At 41.3% G+C, this 20244-nt stretch overlaps 1 protein-coding gene across 4 annotated transcripts in view; it reads right to left on the minus strand.

The window, feature by feature from the left end:
* Window positions 1-20244, minus strand: part of FER1L6 (fer-1 like family member 6) — a 118220-nt gene that overhangs the window by 88501 nt on the left and 9475 nt on the right. Inside the window, exon 1 of one of the 4 annotated variants that reach the window (XM_039359839.1) lies at window positions 11522-11702. The exons of 1 other annotated variant lie outside the window; for it this stretch is intronic. In XM_039359839.1, coding sequence (XP_039215773.1) covers window positions 11522-11556 — 35 coding nt within the window. In that variant the 5' untranslated portion in view covers window positions 11557-11702. Of the gene's footprint in view, window positions 1-7153; window positions 7201-7783; window positions 7832-11521; window positions 11703-20244 lie in introns of those variants that run through there. 2 more of the 4 variants (XM_039359840.1, XM_039359838.1) reach the window with 2 other exon arrangements.

Raw genomic sequence — 20244 nt, forward strand, 5'->3', positions numbered from 1 at the left:
CAGTTCCTTGAGAACTCTGGGGTGTAATCCGTCTGGTCCTGGCGATTTGAACTCATCTAGGCTGGACAGGTGCTCACTAACGATTTTCTTGCCTATCTTAACTTGTGTTTCTGTTTTGTTTTTTGTGGCACTATTTTTGATAGGTTGGTCTGTTTTTTCCCTTTGTGTAAAGACAGATGCAAAAAATGAGTTAAATAGTTCTGCTTTCTCCCTGTTGCTTGTCACCTTCTTGCCACTTCCACCCACTAATGGACCAATCATTTCCTTCACTTTTTTCTTGTTTTTTACATGTTGAAAGAAGCTTTTTTTGTTATTTTTGACTTTGGTCGCAAGCCTCAGTTCATTTTGAGCCTTGGCTTTCCTCACTTCATCTTTGCAGGCTCGGGCTATTTGCTGATATTCTGACTTAGTTATGTTCCCCTCTTTCCACTTTCTATACTTGTCCTTTTTATCTTTCAATTTGTCAGAGAGTTCTTTATGCAGTTTATGGGGTTTTAGTGGAATTGGACTCAGAACCTGAATTAGTTAAAGATTGTATGATTAAATGGGCACAGAATATTGGTGAAACGATTTCAATGGATACCTGGGAACTTATTTGGATAAGAAATGTTAAATTCACACAAGCGCAAAATTTAAGAGAGAATTTTTATAAGATGTTTTATAGATGGCACCTTGATCCAAAGAAAATGTCTATTATGTACCCTAATCTGCAGCCGAAATGCTGGAGATGTGGACATTTGGATGCTACTTATTATCATACTTGGTGGACGTGTAAGCATATAAAAGCTTTTTGGATTAAGATATGGTGGAATATCCAAAGAATTTTTAAACGGAGGGTAAAATTTACTCCGCAATTATTTTTACTAGGTATTGTTACTGATTGTGATGCTAAGGAGGTTATATTGATGTTAAATTTGATTACAGCCGCTAGGCTGTTAATAGGGCAATATTGGAAGAAGGAATCCTTGCCTACTTTGCAAGAGTGGTTTCACAAAGTTTCGTATCTGGCAGAAATGGCAAAGATTTCGGCTTTTTTAAAGGAGCAATCTCAAGAGAAATTCTTTGCAGTATGGGAAAAATGGATAAATTTCATACAATATAATTTGGATATGGAAAAATACCATTTAGCTTTTTTATAACTTGTAATGATTGTTTTTTCCTTCTTTCTTTTTTCCTTTTTTCTTTACGTATTATTACTTATATATATTTTTTTTATATATATGTTCTATTTTTCGTCTACTTTTTTCTTTTTTCTTTCTCTCTCTCTTTTCTTTTCCCTTTTTTTTTCTCTTTCTTTTTTAGTATATATTATTCATTTTAAAGCTTATGTTATGCATATTATTATTATATATATTATTATATATATTATTATTATGACCTTTATTATTTTTATTAATTATCTTATAAATTGTAAACGTTATTTTTTAAAATTTGTTAAATAATCCTATATTCAGTTCTGGGAAGTCGGGGGGGGGGAGGGTGGGGTGGTTTGGGAGGGGGGGGGATGTTTATTTGTAAAATTTTTGAAAAATTTCAATAAAAAAAATAAATAATAATATGGTCAAATAATAAGCCATTTCAAATCTCCCTTGCATTACTCTCTACACCAGGCATGTCAAACTTGCAACATCATGTGATGTTGCGCGACATATCGGAGCTTTTTTGCCATTGCCGGCAATGGGATGGGCGCGGCTCCGGTATGATGAAACCGGCCCGGGGGCCGGCAGTTTGACACCCCTGCTCTATACAATACTGGCTAATCCAAAGTGTTGGTTGTGGATTAGTGCAATGCTTCTCAACCTGGGCAATTTCCAGACAGGTGGACTTCAATTTCCAGAACTCACAGCCAGAAGAATTTGAGAAAAGCTACTTTAGTGTGATATATGAACCCAACAGCAGTTTTTTTTTTTTTTTTTTTTTTGCACTACCGCCTTGCTCTATTTATTTGATCACAACAGTGTTTCTTGCCCCAAAGTTAACTGGACTTTCTTGTTTTTCTTTGAAGACATTTCACTTCTCATCCAAGAAGCTTCTTCAGCTCTGACAGGATGGTAGGGAATGGAAGGATTTATAGATAGATATGACATCATTTACTGTATCTCCAGTCTTTTTAGAATCTCAACATCTTTTTTATATCATGGTGACCACAACTGGGCCTTACTAAGGCATTATAAACTGATACTAACACTTCATGTAATCTTGATTCTATCTCTCTGTTAATGCAGCCTAGGACTGTGTTGGCTTTTTTTGGCAGCTGCAGCACACTGCTGGCTAGTATTTAAATGATTGTCCACTAGAACTCCAAGAATCTTCTCACAGTTACTACAACTGAGTCAGGTACCACTTATTCAATACCTGTGCATTTATCCGGTGCAGTTTAATCTTGACCTCTTTTGAATCAGGAACTGGCAAGCATGTGGGCTCACAGCATGAGTTTAAGGAATGTTTTCCAGTTAATCCTTATGCATTTTTTTAAATCATAGAATCTCCTCAATGATATGACAGAATCCATATGGAGTTGCCCTCCATAATGTATCATTAATATCTCAGCAAAAAAAAAAAAACCAACAACATAGGGGACAAATCCGGCATCTTGCTGATAGAAAGTTCTGAATCCCAAATATATTGAGAGCTACCCAGCTGAGCATTTTGCTTTTGAGGCAACTGAAAGCACATTTGCAGAACAAATGGCATGTCTGTGCAAAACAGTTGGAACACATGCATCCATCCCACCATCTCAGTTCTCAAGCTTTAGAACAGCCGGTGGCTGAGCTGTTCTTCCTAATGTTGTAAAAATATGAAGAGCATTTCCTGAGGATTAAAAATAGAGAAGCTGAAACAGACGCAGCACAGAAGCACAAAGCCCTCTCTCTGCTTCTATTTATTTATTTACTTTAATTTATATAATTTAGGCACCATCCAACTTGGCAACTTAGCCTTTAAAAAGGAGGAAATAATAGAATAGAAGAACAGGTCATGTACATACAGAAGGAGAAAAAAGATAAACCTTAAGCATACACAGGTGCCCACAACACCCTATTCCAAGGCTTGGGAGAATGAGTTTGAAACACTTTCCCACACCTCTCTTAATTTTTCTGAGGGAAACGCTCAAATACCTCAAACCCAGTTTTTGTTCAATATCTTGCACAATTTAATCAAAAGTCAAGCAAACAATAATGGATTAATATTACTGGGATATCTGCAAAGGCCTACTGTAAGAAGAATTTACAATCCCCCGGGTATTTTTTAAGCTGCTTTTAATGACTATATTCAGATCGTAATCATTTTCATTATTCTGATTGTATCTTGCATTATTGCTTCCAACTGTGTACTGGAAGCAAGGTTTAATATGAATAAAACTTCTTCTAAATGCTTCATTATGTTGCAAACAAAAATCTAACTCGTCAACTGGAAAACACAGCCGATTGTGGGTTTCTACTGGTAATCCCAAACAATGCACGTGCCTTTCAGATGAATTCTCTATTCTGGTGTTTTTTTAATCTCAGTGAGAGCTGGGGAACTGTGGGATTGAAGTCCATACATCTTAAAGTTGCTGTGACTGAAAAATATTGCATCCATTCCATCACTTATATACTTCAGGACTACTGTATGATTTTGCTGACTATAAAAATAAAAATAAATCAAACAGAAAAATATATTGTTGTCTTGGAAAGTGTGTTTCCTTAATTTTAGTAATGTTAAATACTGCTTTTAGAAAATTGTAGCATTTATTTATAAGAGTTCCTAGAGCTCATAAATTCAAAGTATGTAGGAAAAACTTAGCCTACTGAATTCATTACAGGTAGTCCTCAACGTATGACCACAACTAAGCCCGAAATTTCCATTGCTAAGCAAGACAGCTGTTAAGTGAGTTTTGCCCTGTTTTCTGACCTTTTCTTGCAATTGTTAAATTAGTGACATGGTTGTTAAATAAATCATACTTCCTCCCTGACTTTGCTAGTCAGAAAGATGCAAAAGGTTATCATATGACCCCAGGACAGTTCAACCATCATAAATACATGCTATTTGCTAAGCATCCTAAGTTTGACCATGAGGCTGTGGGGATGGTGCATCGGTCGTAAGTGTGAAAAAATGTTCATGTCACTTTTTTCAGTGCTGTTGTAACTTTGAATGGTCACTAAATTAAAGATTGTAAGTTGAGGACTATCTGTGGTCATTTGGGGATTGCAAATGACGGAAGCAAAATGGCAGTCCAAGAATTAACTGTTGAATGCAAAAAGCATGTCATTATGTGGAAAATTAGTTACATTAGAACAAAGCTTATTGGTGAACAAACCAGATGTTTTTCTCATTGTCCTCCTTCACTTCCAAAAAACATTCTACAGATCCAAATCCTGAAACCTGCACTGAGTAGTGAACAGCCCTATTTAATTCGTATTTCCACCAATTATTCCAGGAAGTTGAAGTCTGAATACAATAAAAGTCACAATTTATTAAATAATCATTTGAAAAGGGAAAAAAATTCCTTATGACCAACAGCATGTATATTCATATTTAGATAGCTAATTTACATGTTTAAAGTCAACAAGTCCTTTAACAAAAAAAATACATTATGAAGGTTTGATAAATGTTAGCAAGATGTAGAGATTGTTTTTCAAGTAACTTGGTCAGGTAAATTGAAAAACTCAGATATTTACTAATTCAGAATATATTCCTGCATAAACTGTATACAAAAATAAGTCCAACCCCTATATAAGATTAAATCAATCCAGTCTTATTGGGCAGCTCAAAAATTATGCAAATAAGAGTGAGAAAATAAATTATTAAATCCATAAAGTAGTAAGACTGTATTCACATGTTAATTATTATTTTTTAAAACCATGGTTTATTAAGTAAATTTCAATTACTGGTTCACCAAAATGCTAGTGATAAATCATAATTTAAAAGACACAACAGGAGTTCACCCAGGGTATCATGGCGACACGGATGAAAGAAATCGGAGCTCCGGTTTCCTAGTCCGATTTTGCTTCATCTGGAGACCAAGAGAGATCAGAAAGTTGCCCTGGAGAGGCAACGAGGAGGAAGGGAAATCTTGGGAGTTTGGAGCCAATGGCGGTTGGCCCAAACTGACTGAGGAAACTCTTTAAAAAGGTGGGAGAAAGGCTCCCAGCAAACACACAGACAGTCCAAGCCATAGATAGCCAGGGAAGAAGTGAAGAGCTGCGGCAGCACCTCCGAACAGCTGACAGTCAACAATGTGTTTGATCTGGGTGAAATTGTTTTTTATTTCTCTTCCCTATGGACTTTTAAAATATAAATCCCTGAATTGGATAATTTTTAACAGTGAAAATCCCAGGAAAAATTGGGAAGAACAGTTAAAAGTGGTGGGAAATCTGAAATGGGGGAAACAAAATTAAGGAATATAAAAAAATTGCAGAAAAGATTTGAGACTGATTGAAAAAAATGATAATCTTTTGTTGGCTAACTTTTTTGATTTGGGAAGATTTTTTTACTTTGTTGTGAAAGAGCATTTTAAATAAAAGTTTTATTACTGGATAGAGACACTTCAATTAATGAGGACATCTAATGGTGAAGGAAGATACTACAATAATACAGAAAGAATCAGAAGAGTGATGACCTTGAAACAACACCTGTGCTAAACAAAGAACATTCTGTGACTCTACAAAAAAAAAACAAAGATTTTTTAAACTACATCTTTTAATTCTAGATCAGTGTTTCTCAATCTTGACAATTTTAAGGCATGTGGCTTAGCTTAGCAAACCAGTCTTGACATAAAGACACAATTTGAGGTTCATCAACAAATGATTCTTAAAAATATAACAAAGAAGCGTAGTGATAATATACATGGTGAAAAAAATAAAGAAAAGAGACAACAATGTCAGTTGTTAAGAGAAGAATTTAAAAAATTAGAACTTGAATTACAAATAAACCCACAAAAGGAAATATTGAAAAGACAAATGGAAATAATAAAACATAAATTAAATTTAATAGAATGAGAAAAATTGGCACAGCAAATTAAAAGGGCAAAGCAAAACTTTTTTGAAAATGCAAACGAACCAGGAAGATGGTTAGCTTATAAACTTAAAAAACAGAAGGAGAAAAACTTGATAAACAATTTAGTACAGGGGTGTCAAATGCCGGCCCATGAGCCGGTTTCATCATACCGGAGTTGCGCCCACCCCATTGCCAACAATGGCGAAAAAGCTCCGATATGTTGCGCGATGTCACATGACATCGTGGGTTTGACATGCCTGATTTAGTAGATGAAAAAGGCTGTTTACAATTTAAAAATGAAGCAATAAAAAAGATAATTAAAGAATACTATGAGAAACTGTATGTTAAGGAAGAAACTCTACGGGAGAAAATGACTCAATATATGGAAGAAAATAATTTACCAAAAATTCCAGAAAACTTCAAGACTATATTAAATGAAAAAATAACAATGATGGAACTGACAGAGGCAATAAAAAGACAAAAAAAAATGAAAAAGCACCAGGACCAGATGGACTCCGAGCAGAGTTTTATAAATGTTTACAAGATACATTAAGTTTACCATTGAAAGATGTATGTAACAAACTTTTATTGGAGGCAAAACTCCCAAATACATGGACAGAAGCAAATGTTACTTTGATACCAAAAGAGGACTCAGATTTGACCCAGATTAAAAAAAAACTATAGACTGATATCACTACTGAATGTGGACTACAAACTCTTCACTTCAATAATAGCTGAGAGGCTAACAAGATTTTTGACTGAATTTATAGACGTAGATCAAAACGGATTTTTGCCAAAGAGACAAATAAAAAATAATTTGAGGGTAATACTAGATATATTGGAATATTATGAACTCCATCCAGGGAAACAACTGGCATTAGTATTTTTAGATGCCCAAAAGGCATTTGATAATGTTTCTTGGCAATTTATGATTCAACAAATAAAAACAATGGACATTGGTGAAAACTTTATAAATACGATTCAGACAATATATCAGAAACAAACAGCAAAAGTGATTGTAAATGGGGATTATACAGAGAATTTTGATACATGAAAAGGCACAAGACAAGGATGTCCATTATCCCCACTGCTGTTTATCTTAACTTTGGAAGTGTTAAATAGAAACATTAGGCAAGATCCAGAAATTAAAGGATTGAAAATAAAAGGTGAAACTTACAAACTGCGAGCATTTGCAGATGATTTGGTATTCATTCTAGAGCAGTGATGGCGAACCTTCTAGAGACTGAGTGCCCAAACTGCAACCTAAAACCCACTTATGTATCATTGGGTGCCAGGTGGGCATGGACCATTGGGTGGGCATGGCTGCAGTGGTCACGGCAGACTGGGTGGGCGTGGCCGGGGTGGGCATGGCCATCTTGATGTTGCTTCCTTTGTTTCCTTGCACATGACGGTGGCGGCGGATTGCGAAGGAAAAACAGCATGGGGCTGGAAGTAAGGTAAGGAAAGAAAGGAAATTTCTGGGGAGAGCGAGGATTTCTTTCCTTACCTACCCCACTTGTTCTGAGGCCGCTTTCCACTCAGACGCATTGCTCTTGCCAATGGCCTGACCTCCCACTTCAGTGCCCTCCCCGAGCCTCCAGCGTTCCATCTGTTGCTTTGGTTGGCCTGCCGATCCTCACCTCAACACCCTGCCCACTGCTGCCCAGCACAGCTGCCCCAGGGCTGCAGGGGCTGGCCTGGCATGGGAAGGGCATGTGCCCCACTCTCCCGCCACCATGCAGGGTAAGGTTGCCACGCCCATCTTGGCCCAGATGCCCTTGCCTCCCCCATGCATTTTTTTACTAACATGCTTTCAGCTGCATTTTGTTCCTCCATTCACTTCTCAGCCTTCGCCACGTGTTTGTGGGACTATGGGTAAAAAAAAGAAAGTTCCACCAGACTTTCTAACTCCTTGAGATCTCGCGAGAAGTTAGAAAGTCTGATGGAACTTTTTTTTTTAACCGATAGTCCCACAAACACACGGTGAAGGCTGAGAAGCAAACAGAGAAACCGAATGCAGCTGAATGGCAGGTTAGTAAAAAAAAATGCTTGGGGAGGCAGGGGCGGGCACGGCAACCTTACCCTGCATGGTGGCGGGTATTTATGCATGTTGCTCATGGATGGGACTGAAGGCCTAGGACTGGGGCGACAGCGCGTGTGCCCACAGAGAGGGCTCTGCATGCCACCTGTGGCATGCATGCCATAGGTTCACCACCACGGTTCTAGAGGAACCTTTAGAGACAATTCCTCATCATTGGCAACCTTTAGTCTCAAGAGGCTATGGTATTGTGCTCTGGAAAAAGGAACTAAGGCAGCATCTGGTGTGGCTAAGAAGGTAAGGTGACCAACCGTCCTCCTTTAGGGAGGACAGTCCTCCTTTTGTAAGTTCTGTCCTCCCTCAAAAAGTGTTCTCCTTCATGTCCTCCTTTTCGATATTTGAAGACTAATCTGCAGGGCTTTTTTTCCCCCTCATAGAACGCTCAGAACGGCGTTCCAGCACCTTTTTTTGATGGGTTTTTTTTTCAACTTTTGCATGAGCTGTGCTACTCCCACTATTGGCTTTCGAAAGCCAATAGGAATTGCTGCTGAGCGCGCCAAAACACCCAGCTGGCAAACTTTGCACATGCAAGTTGTCTATATTATTGTTGCAATGAATAAAATGTTTCTTTTATTTACGATATTTTTTTCTTCAATTTATTTGTGTCCTCCTTTTCATTGTAAAAAAGTTGGTCACCTTAAAGAAGGCCAATTCGAGAATGGCAGTCCCTTCCACACTGAGGGCAAATACAATCTGTCCCCTGTCCAGCCCCCAGTTTTTGCTGGTTCCGGGATTGTCTCTTTGCCTCAGCCTGCCGCACAAGTGTCTCTTTGAATTGGAGAAGGCCATGCTGCGTCTTTAGCCTCCAGGCTGAATGATAAGAGGTCAAGGATTCCCAGCTGTTAATGTCCATTCCCAAGGCTTTTAGGTCCCTCTTGCAGATATCCTAATATCGCAGCTCAGGTCTCTCTCTGGGGCGCTTTCCCTGCACTAGTTCTCCATACAGGAGATATTTCGGAATCCAACCATCAGCCATTCTCATGACATGCCCAAGCCAGTGTAGACATCATTGTTTCAATAGTGTATACATGCTAGAGATCCCAGCACATTCCAGGACTGCGCTATTTGGGACTTTGTCATGCCAGGTGATGCCGAGAATATGTCGGAGACGGTGCATATGAATGGTGTTCAGCTTTCTCTCCTGCCATACATGAAGGGTCCAAGATTCACTGCAGTACAAGAGTGTGCTCAAGACACAGGCTCTATAGACCTGAATCTTTATATGTTCTGTCAACTTCTTATTAAGCCATACTCTCTTTGTAAGTCTGGAAAATGTGGTGGCCGCTTTACCAATACATTTATTCAGCTCAGTATCTAAAGAGAGAGTGTCAGAGAGCCAAGGTACACAAAGTCATGGACAACCTCTAGTTCCTGTGCAGAGATTGTAATACAGGGAGGTGGGTCCACATCCTGACCATGACTTGTTGGAAAAGTTAGAACAATTTGGAGAGATAGCAGGATTAAAGATAAATAGAGAAAAAACTAAAGTGATAGTTAAAAATCTTACAGATAAACAAAAAAAGCAATTATCAGAAAAAATAGAATTGCAAATAGTCAAAAAAGTCAAATACTTGGGAATATATTTGACAGCAAGATGTTCAACAATAAAATAAGATAATTACATTAAATTGTTAAATCAAATAAAGCTTGATTTGAAAAAATGGAAGAATCTGCAACTATCAATGTTGGGAAGAATTGCTATGGTGAAAATGAATATATTACCAAAAATACTATTTTTGTTTCAAACAATACCTATAAAACTGGAGAAAAAAATTCTTTGAAGATTTAAACTCTCTAATTCAAAAATGTATCTGGCAAGGAAAGAAAGCTAGAATTAAATTGAAAATGTTACACGAAGCCAAGGGAAACGGAGGTTTTGGCTTGCCAGATTGGGTTTTATATTATCAAGCATCAATGTTAACATGAATAAAAGAATGAATAACTCTTAGAAATAAAAAAATGCTGTATCTGGAGGGATATGACCTGCAACTTGATTGGCATGCTTTTTTATGGTATGGAAAAAATAAAATACATAAATACTTCCAAAACCACTACATTAGAAATTATTAACTTGGGAAAAAATAAAATGTAAAATTTATTTGAAAATTCCAGGATGGCTTTCAACAATGGAAGCATTTGTACATCCAAATCTAGTCAGTCTCGATAAAATATGGACATACAAAGATATTCTAAATTCTGAAGAGAACTTAAAATCCAGGCAAGGGATGGAAAATCAGGGCATCAATTTAACATGGTGGTCACATTTACAAATGCAAGTCAGATATGACAAAGATATTAAACAGTATGGATTTTATAAAGACCAGACTATATTTGATCAGACATTACTAACTTCCGATGAAAAGTTAATTAAAAATGTGCAATTTTTTATTAAATTTCAAAATGGAGGATGAACAAGTAAAAGAGACAATGATAGTATGGGTAAAGAATTTTGGATATAATATAGACTTAGAGAAGTGGCAAAGTTTGTGGGAAAGAAACTATAAATTGACAATGTCATCTTCATATAAAGAAAACTTATATAAAATGTTCTATAGATGGCACTTGCCACCAACAAGATTAGCAAAAATGTTTAAAAATATGTCAGAGAAATGTTAGAAATGTAAACACAAACCAGGTACTTATTATCATATGTGGTGAACATGTGTTAAAGCAAGGAGATATTGGACAATAATCCACACTTGGTTAGAAAAAATGTTAGAGAAACACATAGACCATAAACCTGATTTTTTTTTACTAGGTATAATGCCATTTGATTCTACATGTGATAACAGTGGCTAGAATTATATGTTGTATGTTTAGGTGTGTGTCATGTATGTACTTCACTTTGAGAGTGGGCAACTAAATTTCATTTTTGATGTGTGCCGTTGTGCCCACAGTAAAAAAAAATGACAATAAAGCTTATCTTATGTTATTATCTTATTTGCACAATATTGGAAGAACGAAGAAATACCACCAGAAGAAGAAATAAAAAAAAAAATGCTAGACTGTGCGGAAATGGACAGACTTACTTTAATGTTGAAAAAAAAAAGAAGAAACAGAATATTTTCAAACTTTGGACCTATTTTATCAATGGTTAGAGAAAAGATTTAGGGATTAGGAATTTAATTTGTATTAGTGAATAAGATACTTAGACAACACATTTTTGTTGAATGATTACTATTGAATTCTGTTAAAAAAATAATAAAACTTTATATAAAAAAATAAAAGATACAACAGTTGAATTCCCACATCCCAAAACAAATCAAGCACATTATTTGGTTAAAAGGCCTCCAGATTCATCACCTGGTTGCTTGAAAGCAAGTTTATCTCTATTTGATGAAGCTTAGTCCTAAATAATTACCCAGCGGGCTGTAATTATCATTAGCTGCACACAGCTATGAAGAAGTTAGAATAACTAAGGAATCACTGAATAATTCTCAGATTTACCTGTGGGGTTCGGGGCTATTTCCTGAAGACTCCATCTTCCTTGTGAATGATTGTCTTTTTGGCCTTGTATTTTACATCTGTTCTCTCCTTAATATATATCTGCATTTGAGACAGCTCTACTTCACAGTGAAGGGTTAGCCAGATCCAAGAACACCTCACTACAAGTTTAACCTGCTTCTTGTGCAAACAGCAGGCTTCCTCAGATTGGTTCAGCTGGAAGCTTCTCTTCTTCAAACATTAAATATATAATAAGGAAAGACTTGGATATCAAAGGTGACTAATAAGCATAACACCAGATATGTCACTGGAAGACCAAATCACAGAACTGCATCTCATTACTTTGGCCATGTCATGCGGGGCAATTAGAAAGCAATTATGTTTGAAAGAGTTAGCAGTAAAAAACAGGCTGCCAAAGAATATGGTGGCTTGACACCATCAAAGCTGACACCAGCCAGACCATAGAACAGTGGTTCTCAACCTTTTTAATGCCGCGACCCCAACCGGTCATAAGTTGAGGACTACTCAACCGGTCGTAAGTCGAGGACTACTCAACTGGTGCAGCACCGTTTGCAGAATGGGACTTTTGGCGGGCTCAGCAGGACAGAGACAGCCTGGACAATTCCTATTGGCTTTTGAAAGCCAATAGAATTAGACTCTATTCAAGAGAGTCTATTCTATTGGCTTTCAAAAGCCAATAGAAAAAAAGGGAGTAGCACAGCTAAGGAAAAGGGGAGGGGGGAAAATGGCGGACTGCGTTGTTTGGCGACCCCTGTGAAATGGTCGTTCAACCCCAAATGGGGTCCCGACCCACAAGTTGAGAACCACTGCCATAGAACAACTCAAAGAACTAGTTCGGAAGATATGGAGAGACCGGCCTATAGAATTGCCAAAAATCAGACATGATTAAATAAATGAATAACATCATCATCATCATGAAAAGACTGATTCCAAAAATGTTTCTGATTATGCACTGCCCCAAACTATGTTTTATTTTAACCATGGTTAGTGGAACTGATCACAAAGGCTGGATTCACACATCATACTAAGCTGAAGCCTGAGCAAATTAGACATGGTTTACTGTTTTTTGCTTTTCCGAACTTTGGAAGTAGCAATAGAATGATATTCCCACAGAGCATAAATAAATAAATACTATTTATTTAGCAAAATGTTTTTCATCGTAGCTAGATTCCTTCCCTAATAATCAAATGACTTTTATTTATTTATTTCTATTTCTGCTTTTCTAATTGGAGCATGTTACAACCTACCAGTCTGTAATATGTTTATGAAAACTGTAAAAAAAACCAAAAACCAAACTGTTATGTCCCGAGCCTTGCAAACGGCTCGGGCATTTGCAGGCAGTCCCGGGCAGGTGCAAAGCTGCCCGGGACCAGACAGGCTGTCGCCAGCGCCGTGCACATGCGCGGGTGCTGGCGCGGGAAAAGTATCGCATTTACCTGGGAAATGTCTATATAAGAAGTTGGGAGGTTTTGGGAGCTGCAGAAGCCATCTACTTGTAAGCTGAACGCAGAATAAAGAAAACTGAGAACTTCAACTGCTTCTCGTGTCTGCTTCCCGCCACGGACTCAACACTGGCGACGAAGGTGGGATCGCCTTACACCGCCTGGAAAGGAAGAAGTGTAAGCTTACCCAAGTGAGTCCTGAGCAGCGGAACGGCGTCGACTCGGCAGCTACCCGCCAATCCAGTGCGCATTCGGGGGTAGGCTGGCTGATAGACCCGTCTCCTGAAGATGGCAAAAATCGGAAGGCTTTCGGAATTCGACGTCTCACATCCTGAGCGGTGGGAGTCATACGTAGCCAGGGTGGAGAACTACTTCAAGGCAAACCAAGTGAGGGAAGAGAGCTTGAAGGCTGCCACCCTGCTTTGTGTTTGCGGCCAAGACGCCTTCGACATCGCAGAAAACCTTGCAGCACCTGTTCCAGTAGAGTCTGTAAGCTACGCAGATCTGAAGAAGCTACTGAAGGAGCACTTCCACCCCAAGATGTCCGTCATCGCATGGCGCCACACCTTCGAGCAGAGGGATCAACGGCCCGGTGAGTCGGCCAAAGAATTCATCGCCGCATTACGGAAGGCCGCCAAGCACTGCGAGTTCAAAGACCTCGAAGAACGACTGAGGGACCGATTTGTGTGCGGGTTAAGGCATTGAGATCTACAACAGAGACTTTTCGCTAAAGAAGAATTGTCCTACCAAGATGCCTTAAGGGAAGTCACCGCAGAAGAAGCAGCAGGCGGCGCTGTCAAGAACATGCGGCCGATCAGAAACAGTCCAGAGGTTGCATCCGTGCACCAGGAAGACGCCCAAAGAAACTCCGAGGAGGATCCGGACGAGGAAGTCGACCGTCTCCACCCCACGAAGGAAGAAAAACAGAAGGGAAGCTCTTCAGCTCCGCTCAAGTGCATCGGCTGTGGAGGTCGCCACAGGAGAACCGACTGCAAGTTCCGCTCCGCTACCTGCCGGGCATGCGGCAAACAAGGACACATTGCAGCTGTGTGTCTGGGCCGACGAAAGGTACAACCTCAGGAAGAACTGCGCCTGAAAGGTACCAGGGTCCCCAGCCAGAATAGGGTGGGGTTTTGCGCTTCGCGAAGAAGCATCCTTAGGACAGGCACACACAAGCCCATTAAGAAAAAGCTGTCACTCAAGGTGAAGCTACAAGGGGTTCCATTATCTATGGAACTAGACACAGGGTCTGCCTTTTCAATTATCTCCTTGCATACATTTAGGAAGATTTGTTCCGGTAGTGGAACTCAGGCCAAGTTAAGGCCTTCTCACATTGTGTTAACAGATTTTCAAAATTCAAGTGGGGGAGGGGGGAGGCCACCCTTAATGTGCAATACAAGAGTTTTGAAGGTCCACTAGACTTATTAGTAGTAGGGGGTGAACGAACGAGTCTCATAGGACTCGATTGGTTTGAGGCCCTGGGGATACACATCACAGGACTCAACAGCTTACAAACACTCGACCTACAGGAAGTCTGCAAAGAATTTGCAGATGTTTTCAGCCCCCAGCTGGGCACATTCAAAGGACCCCCTGTGTCCTTAAAGCTAGACCCCACTGTCACTCCCATTAGAATTAAAGCAAGAAGGGTCCCTTTTGCTTTAAAGAGTAAAATTGACACTGAGTTAGACAAACTGATCCAACAGGGAATTCTAGAACCTGTTGATTCCAGTCCTTGGGAGACCCCCATTGTCACGCCTCTAAAGGCAAATGGGGACATTCGCATTTGTGCTGATTACAAATGCACTCTTAATAAGGCATTGCAGCAACATGCCTATCCTGTTCCTGTGGTCAGTCATATTCTGGCCTCCCTCAAGGGGGGGCGCGTTTTTGCAAAGCTTGACCTAGCTCAAGCGTATCAACAGCTGCCTGTTGATGATGATGCTGCTATAGCTCAGACTATTGTGACCCACAGGGGAGCCTTTAAGGTAAAAAGGCTGCAGTTTGGAGTGAATGTCGCTCCTGGGATTTTCCAAAGCGTAATGGAAAACACACTGCGGGGCATACCGGGGGTTTGCCCCTACTTTGATGATGTCTTAATTGCAGGAGACTCCACACACATTCTAGCTGAAAGGCTAAGAGCTGTTCTGTTAAGATTCAGGAAATCAGGCCTCAAGCTCAAAAAAGACAAATGCAAGATTGGGGTGCCTTCTACTGAATTTCTGGGGTTCAAAATTGATGCTGCTGGGATTCACCCTGCTGAATCCAAACTGACTGCTATTTTAGAAGTACCTAGGCCAAAGTCCAAGGCCGAACTTCAGGCCTTCCTGGGCCTCCTGAATTTCTACAATTCTTTTCTTCCACAAAAAGCTAGTGTAGCTGAGCCTCTTCACAGGCTACTAGACAAGCAAGCAGTGTGGCAGTGGTCACAAACGCATGAGGGTTGTTTTAACAAAGTCAAGGCTTTGCTCACTTCTAACAGTGTACTTGCACATTTCAACGAGTCCCTTCCTGTGTGCATCGCTTGTGATGCGTCCCCTTACGGGGTTGGAGCTGTCCTGAGCCACCTCAGGTCTGATGGAACTCAGGTTCCTGTTGCATATTACTCCAGAACATTGTCTTCTGCTGAGCGCAACTACGCTCAGATAGACAGGGAGGCTCTGGCTGTTGTTGCTGGAATTAAAAAATTCCATGACTTTCTATATGGCAGGCACTTCACGGTCTTCACTGACCATAAGCCTCTGCTGGGACTGTTTACCACACGTAAGCAGACTCCCCAAATCATTTCCCCTAGAATGCTTAGGTGGTCTATCTTTTTGTCTGCATATGATTTTTCCTTACTCCACAAGCCTGGAAAAGAAATGGGCCATGCTGATGGTCTCAGTAGATTGCCTCTGCCAGTAGTAGAAGCTGACCCTGCGCCAGCTGTCAACATTCTATCAATCCAAGCCTTGCCCGAGCTCCCTCTTAGTGCCAGGGATGTTGCCGCTGAATCAGGTACAGATCACACACTTTCACGTGTCCGTTCCTGGGTTTTGTCCGGTTGGCCTGAGCACTGCCCTAGTCCTGAGTTTCAGAGTTTCTGGTCCAAAAGGAACGAGCTGTCCCTTTCTCAGGGTTGTCTGCTTTGGGGAAACAGAGTTGTCATTCCCACCTCAATGAGGACTAGGGTCTTAGAATCCCTCCACGAGGGTCATCCTGGCATTGTTCGTATGAAGGCCCTTGCGCGCAGCCACTTGTGGTGGCCTGGTTTAGATAAAGATATTGAGGCTAAGGTGCATGCATGCCACCTGTGCCAACGATCTCGCCCAGAGATGCCCCAAGCTCCCGTGCATAGATGGGAGGAAACACAGTCCCCATGGTCTAGGGTGCACATTGACTACGCTGGGCCCTTTCAGGGCCAGTTCTTCTTGGTCCTTGTTGACAGCCATTCGAAATGGCTTGAGGTTGTACCTGTCTCATCCACCACCACTGCAAAGACTATTCAGGTACTGAGGGGGATTTTTGCTGCACACGGGCTGCCAGATGTCATTGTGTCCGACAACGGCCCTCAATTCACTTCCTCCGAATTCCAAGCTTTCTTACAGGCAAACATGATTCGTCATGCCACGTCTGCACCCTTCCACCCGTCCACCAACGGTATGGCTGAACGTATGGTGCGCATCACAAAGGACGCATTGAAAAGACTCACCTACGGGGACTGGCATCACAGGTTGGCTGACTTTCTCCTTTCTTATCGCACCACACCGTCCACTTCTACAGGGAGAAGCCCAGCTGAACTTCGTTGGGGGCGTCAACTTACTACTAAACTTGACCGGTTGCATCCGGACAGACTGCCTTCATCTACCTCACATCCTAGGGCACCTAGACAACTACTTGTGGGTGCCCCGGTTTGGGCTCGCAATTACGGGCCTGGTCATACATGGGTCCCCGCTTCTATTTCCAGGGTCACAGGTCCTCTCTCCTACGAGGTAGCCCTGGACAACGGTCGTGTCCTGCATCGGCACATCGACCAACTCCGCCCTCGGCGGGACTTTTCAGATGAGACTCCTGGGTCTTTTCCAGGGGGGGAGGGGGACCCTTTGGAGCAAAGGGAAGGGCACGAGCTGCTGCCCATCTCCACTGATGGAGCTACAAACGGCCCATCCCAGGGTTCCGCGAGAGCTCCGAACAAGAATTCTATGAGCCTACCTAATTACCAGGCATCCACGCCTACTCCAGCCAGGGAGTCACCCCGGGGGCATACTCACTTCCACACACATCACACAGCACTCCAGTCACGGAGGATACCCGGGGGCATCCCAACAAATCATTCCCCGCAAGAGAGCTGGCACACAATTCCCAAGGTTGGCCTGACCTTACCCCAAATCCTACAGGGGGTCAAACATACAGGGAGGTGGTCGAGGAACCAAGTCCCGACTACAACACCTCTAGCCCAAATCAGGGAGTAACTGAGTTTTGGGAAAGTACAGAAACCCACACAAGCCCGGACACAGAACGGGGTTCAGGGAATGGACAGCCTCCTGACAGGTCTTGGATGGACCTAGGTGGTTCAACAGAGACGCCCAGCAGTGGCTATCACTTCAAGGGGCCCGAGGGTCTACAGCTAGGCAGGTCAACCAGGTCACAAAGTGACAGAAGCCCTGGCCTGACGAGCCCGGTGGGCGAGCAAGCAGGCCAGGCATCGGGGCACAGTCCTTGGAAGGCACCAAGGCAAAATAAGGAGAACAGGCTCACATCTCCCTCCAGTCAGGGAACTCATGCTAGTAACCCAGAGCTGAGAAGGTCACAGAGAGCAAAGAAGTCTCCTAAATACTTAGAGGATTACATAACATTGCTGGCTAAACAAAAGCCAGGTAACGATAGGAGCACTGAGAAGCAGAACACTGCATAAAATAAATGATTATATGTTGGTAGTAGTTTTAGCCCGGGGGAAAGGGGTGTTATGTCCCGAGCCTTGCAAACGGCTCGGGCGTTTGCAGGCAGTCCCGGGCAGGTGCAAAGCTGCCCGGGACCAGACAGGCTGTCGCCAGCGCCGTGCGCATGCGCGGGTGCTGGCGCGGGAAAAGTATCGCATTTACCCGGGAAATGTCTATATAAGAAGTTGGGAGGTTTTGGGAGCTGCAGAAGCCATCTACTTGTAAGCTGAACGCAGAATAAAGAAAACTGAGAACTTCAACTGCTTCTCGTGTCTGCTTCCCGCCACGGACTCAACACAAACATTAGATAAAAGCCCCCTTCTTTCCTTTAGCTTCTACTCCAAGAAATGTTAAGCATCATGTCTGGCTCCCAAAAAGTACCCAGCTCCCAAAAATAAAGGGGCAGTATTTTAATGTATAATGTGTCACCAATATTGTTACTGACACTGGTGTTTAGTGTCGAAGAACCAGTTTGATGTACTGGTTAAGGCAGATGGCCTCCAAACTTGGCAACTTGAAGACTTATGGACGTCAACTCCCAGAATTCCCCAGCCAGCTGAGGAATTCTGGGAGTTGAAATCCACAAGTCTTCAAGTTGCCAGGTTTGGAGAGTCCGGAGTTAAGGCATCAAGCTAGAAACCAGGAAACTGGATTCTAGTCCCATCTGAAGCACGAGGCCAACAAGATCACCTTGGATCAGCCACTATCTCTCAGTCTTAGAAAGGAGGCAAGGACAAACCACTTATGCCAAGAAAATTACCTACTTCCCTTATAATCACCAGAAACGCGAGGGAGATGTATTACTAAAAGAGAACCAGTTTGGTGTGGTAAGGCACCAGACTACAACCCAGGAGATGGTGACTTCTTGTCCCACCTTGGGCACAACCCAGCTAATGTGGAATAATGAACAAACATTAGAATAATGATGTGTCTGCATAATTACTGGAATAGTGCTGTGTTAGTAGTATGTGACTAACCTAATGCGCATTGCACTTGGATACAATGTATGTAGCAAACTCTCCATTGTATACCCGTGAGAAATGAACCTAATGTATTACAATGTGTATTTCAATGTGTATTCCTTTGTTCCTGAGGGGGGGAAAAAAGGAAAGTATAAAACTGAAGTCTGAACCCGCCCTCGGGGTTCAGAATTGCTTGTTGCTATTGCTTCTGAACCTGCACAATAAATCTCTCTGCTAAAACCCTCTGGAATTCATAAGAGTCCTTTCGTTTTCCACAAGACAGCCAGGTGATCGTGGGCCAGTCATTCTCTCTCAGCTCTAAGAAGGAGGTAAGGACAAACCACTTCTAAGAAATCTTGGTGAAAAAAACATGCAGGGATAAATCCAGGCAATCATCAGGAGTCAAAAGCTGACTCAAAATTTAAAAAAGAATGTTAGTGTCTAGACTATTTTTGCCTTGTTCGTTGTCTTTTAGAAAAGACAGCCTTTGGCATGAATTCAGATCTGTTCATTGTCATTCCATGGTGAGAAATACAGAATAACGGATTTAAAGTGCAGAGGGATGGAGTCTGAAGGCTTGGGGAAAAACCAGTAACTTCCTAACAAAATGAGGCTTTTTATCCAGAAAAACCATGGGGTTCCTCTTTATTAGACAGCAGTCTACATCTCTGATGGTTTGGGGTTTTTTTTTTTAACAATTGTGTGATTCCATCAGTTGATGGAGTTTTTGAAAGAACAGAATGAGATGTCACGGTAACATTGCAATTCTCTCTGATCCTCTCCCCCCAAAAACATTCCTGCTATTAAGGAGATTAAAAATCAGTTAATTGTACAATGATGAATTAACACCTGCCATTCATTGCCATAAATGCAGGTGAATCCCATCCTATTCTTTTTCTTCTCTGTGAGAGAGGTGAACACAAATGTTAAACAGAAATGTCTTTGTTTACAAAAGAGGTGTTCCGTTAGGCGCTCTGATAAATTTAAGTGGGGGTTCCACCTAGCCAGAAGTCATAAGATATTTATCTTAGGCTGTGAAATTGAAAAGCTTTCACACGAAAGGGTGCTCCCACCAAAACAGAAAGACGAATCTCAAATTACTAATGTCCGAGGAATTCTAGATTGCATTGCATCATAGTTCTGCAACTTCTTTTACCTGTCTGCCTAAATTACAGCACTTCTGGAAAATGGCATTTATCTTTATTAAAGTAGATGTTATTGATTAAGAAATTCTATGTTGATGCTTCAGTATAAAGCCTGAATGCTTAATCTAGCAGTATATTAGATGAAAGAAAGAAAGGCCATAGGATCTGCTAGATTATTAGAACCTGACATAGTATTTATTCCGGGATGCAAAGAAGAGAGAAGATATAGCAGTGGTGGTG

Source organism: Crotalus tigris, unplaced genomic scaffold (assembly GCF_016545835.1).
Source record: "Crotalus tigris isolate CLP2741 ecotype Arizona unplaced genomic scaffold, ASM1654583v1 scf7180000019137.2069052, whole genome shotgun sequence".
NCBI classification, from domain to species: Eukaryota; Metazoa; Chordata; class Lepidosauria; order Squamata; family Viperidae; genus Crotalus; species Crotalus tigris.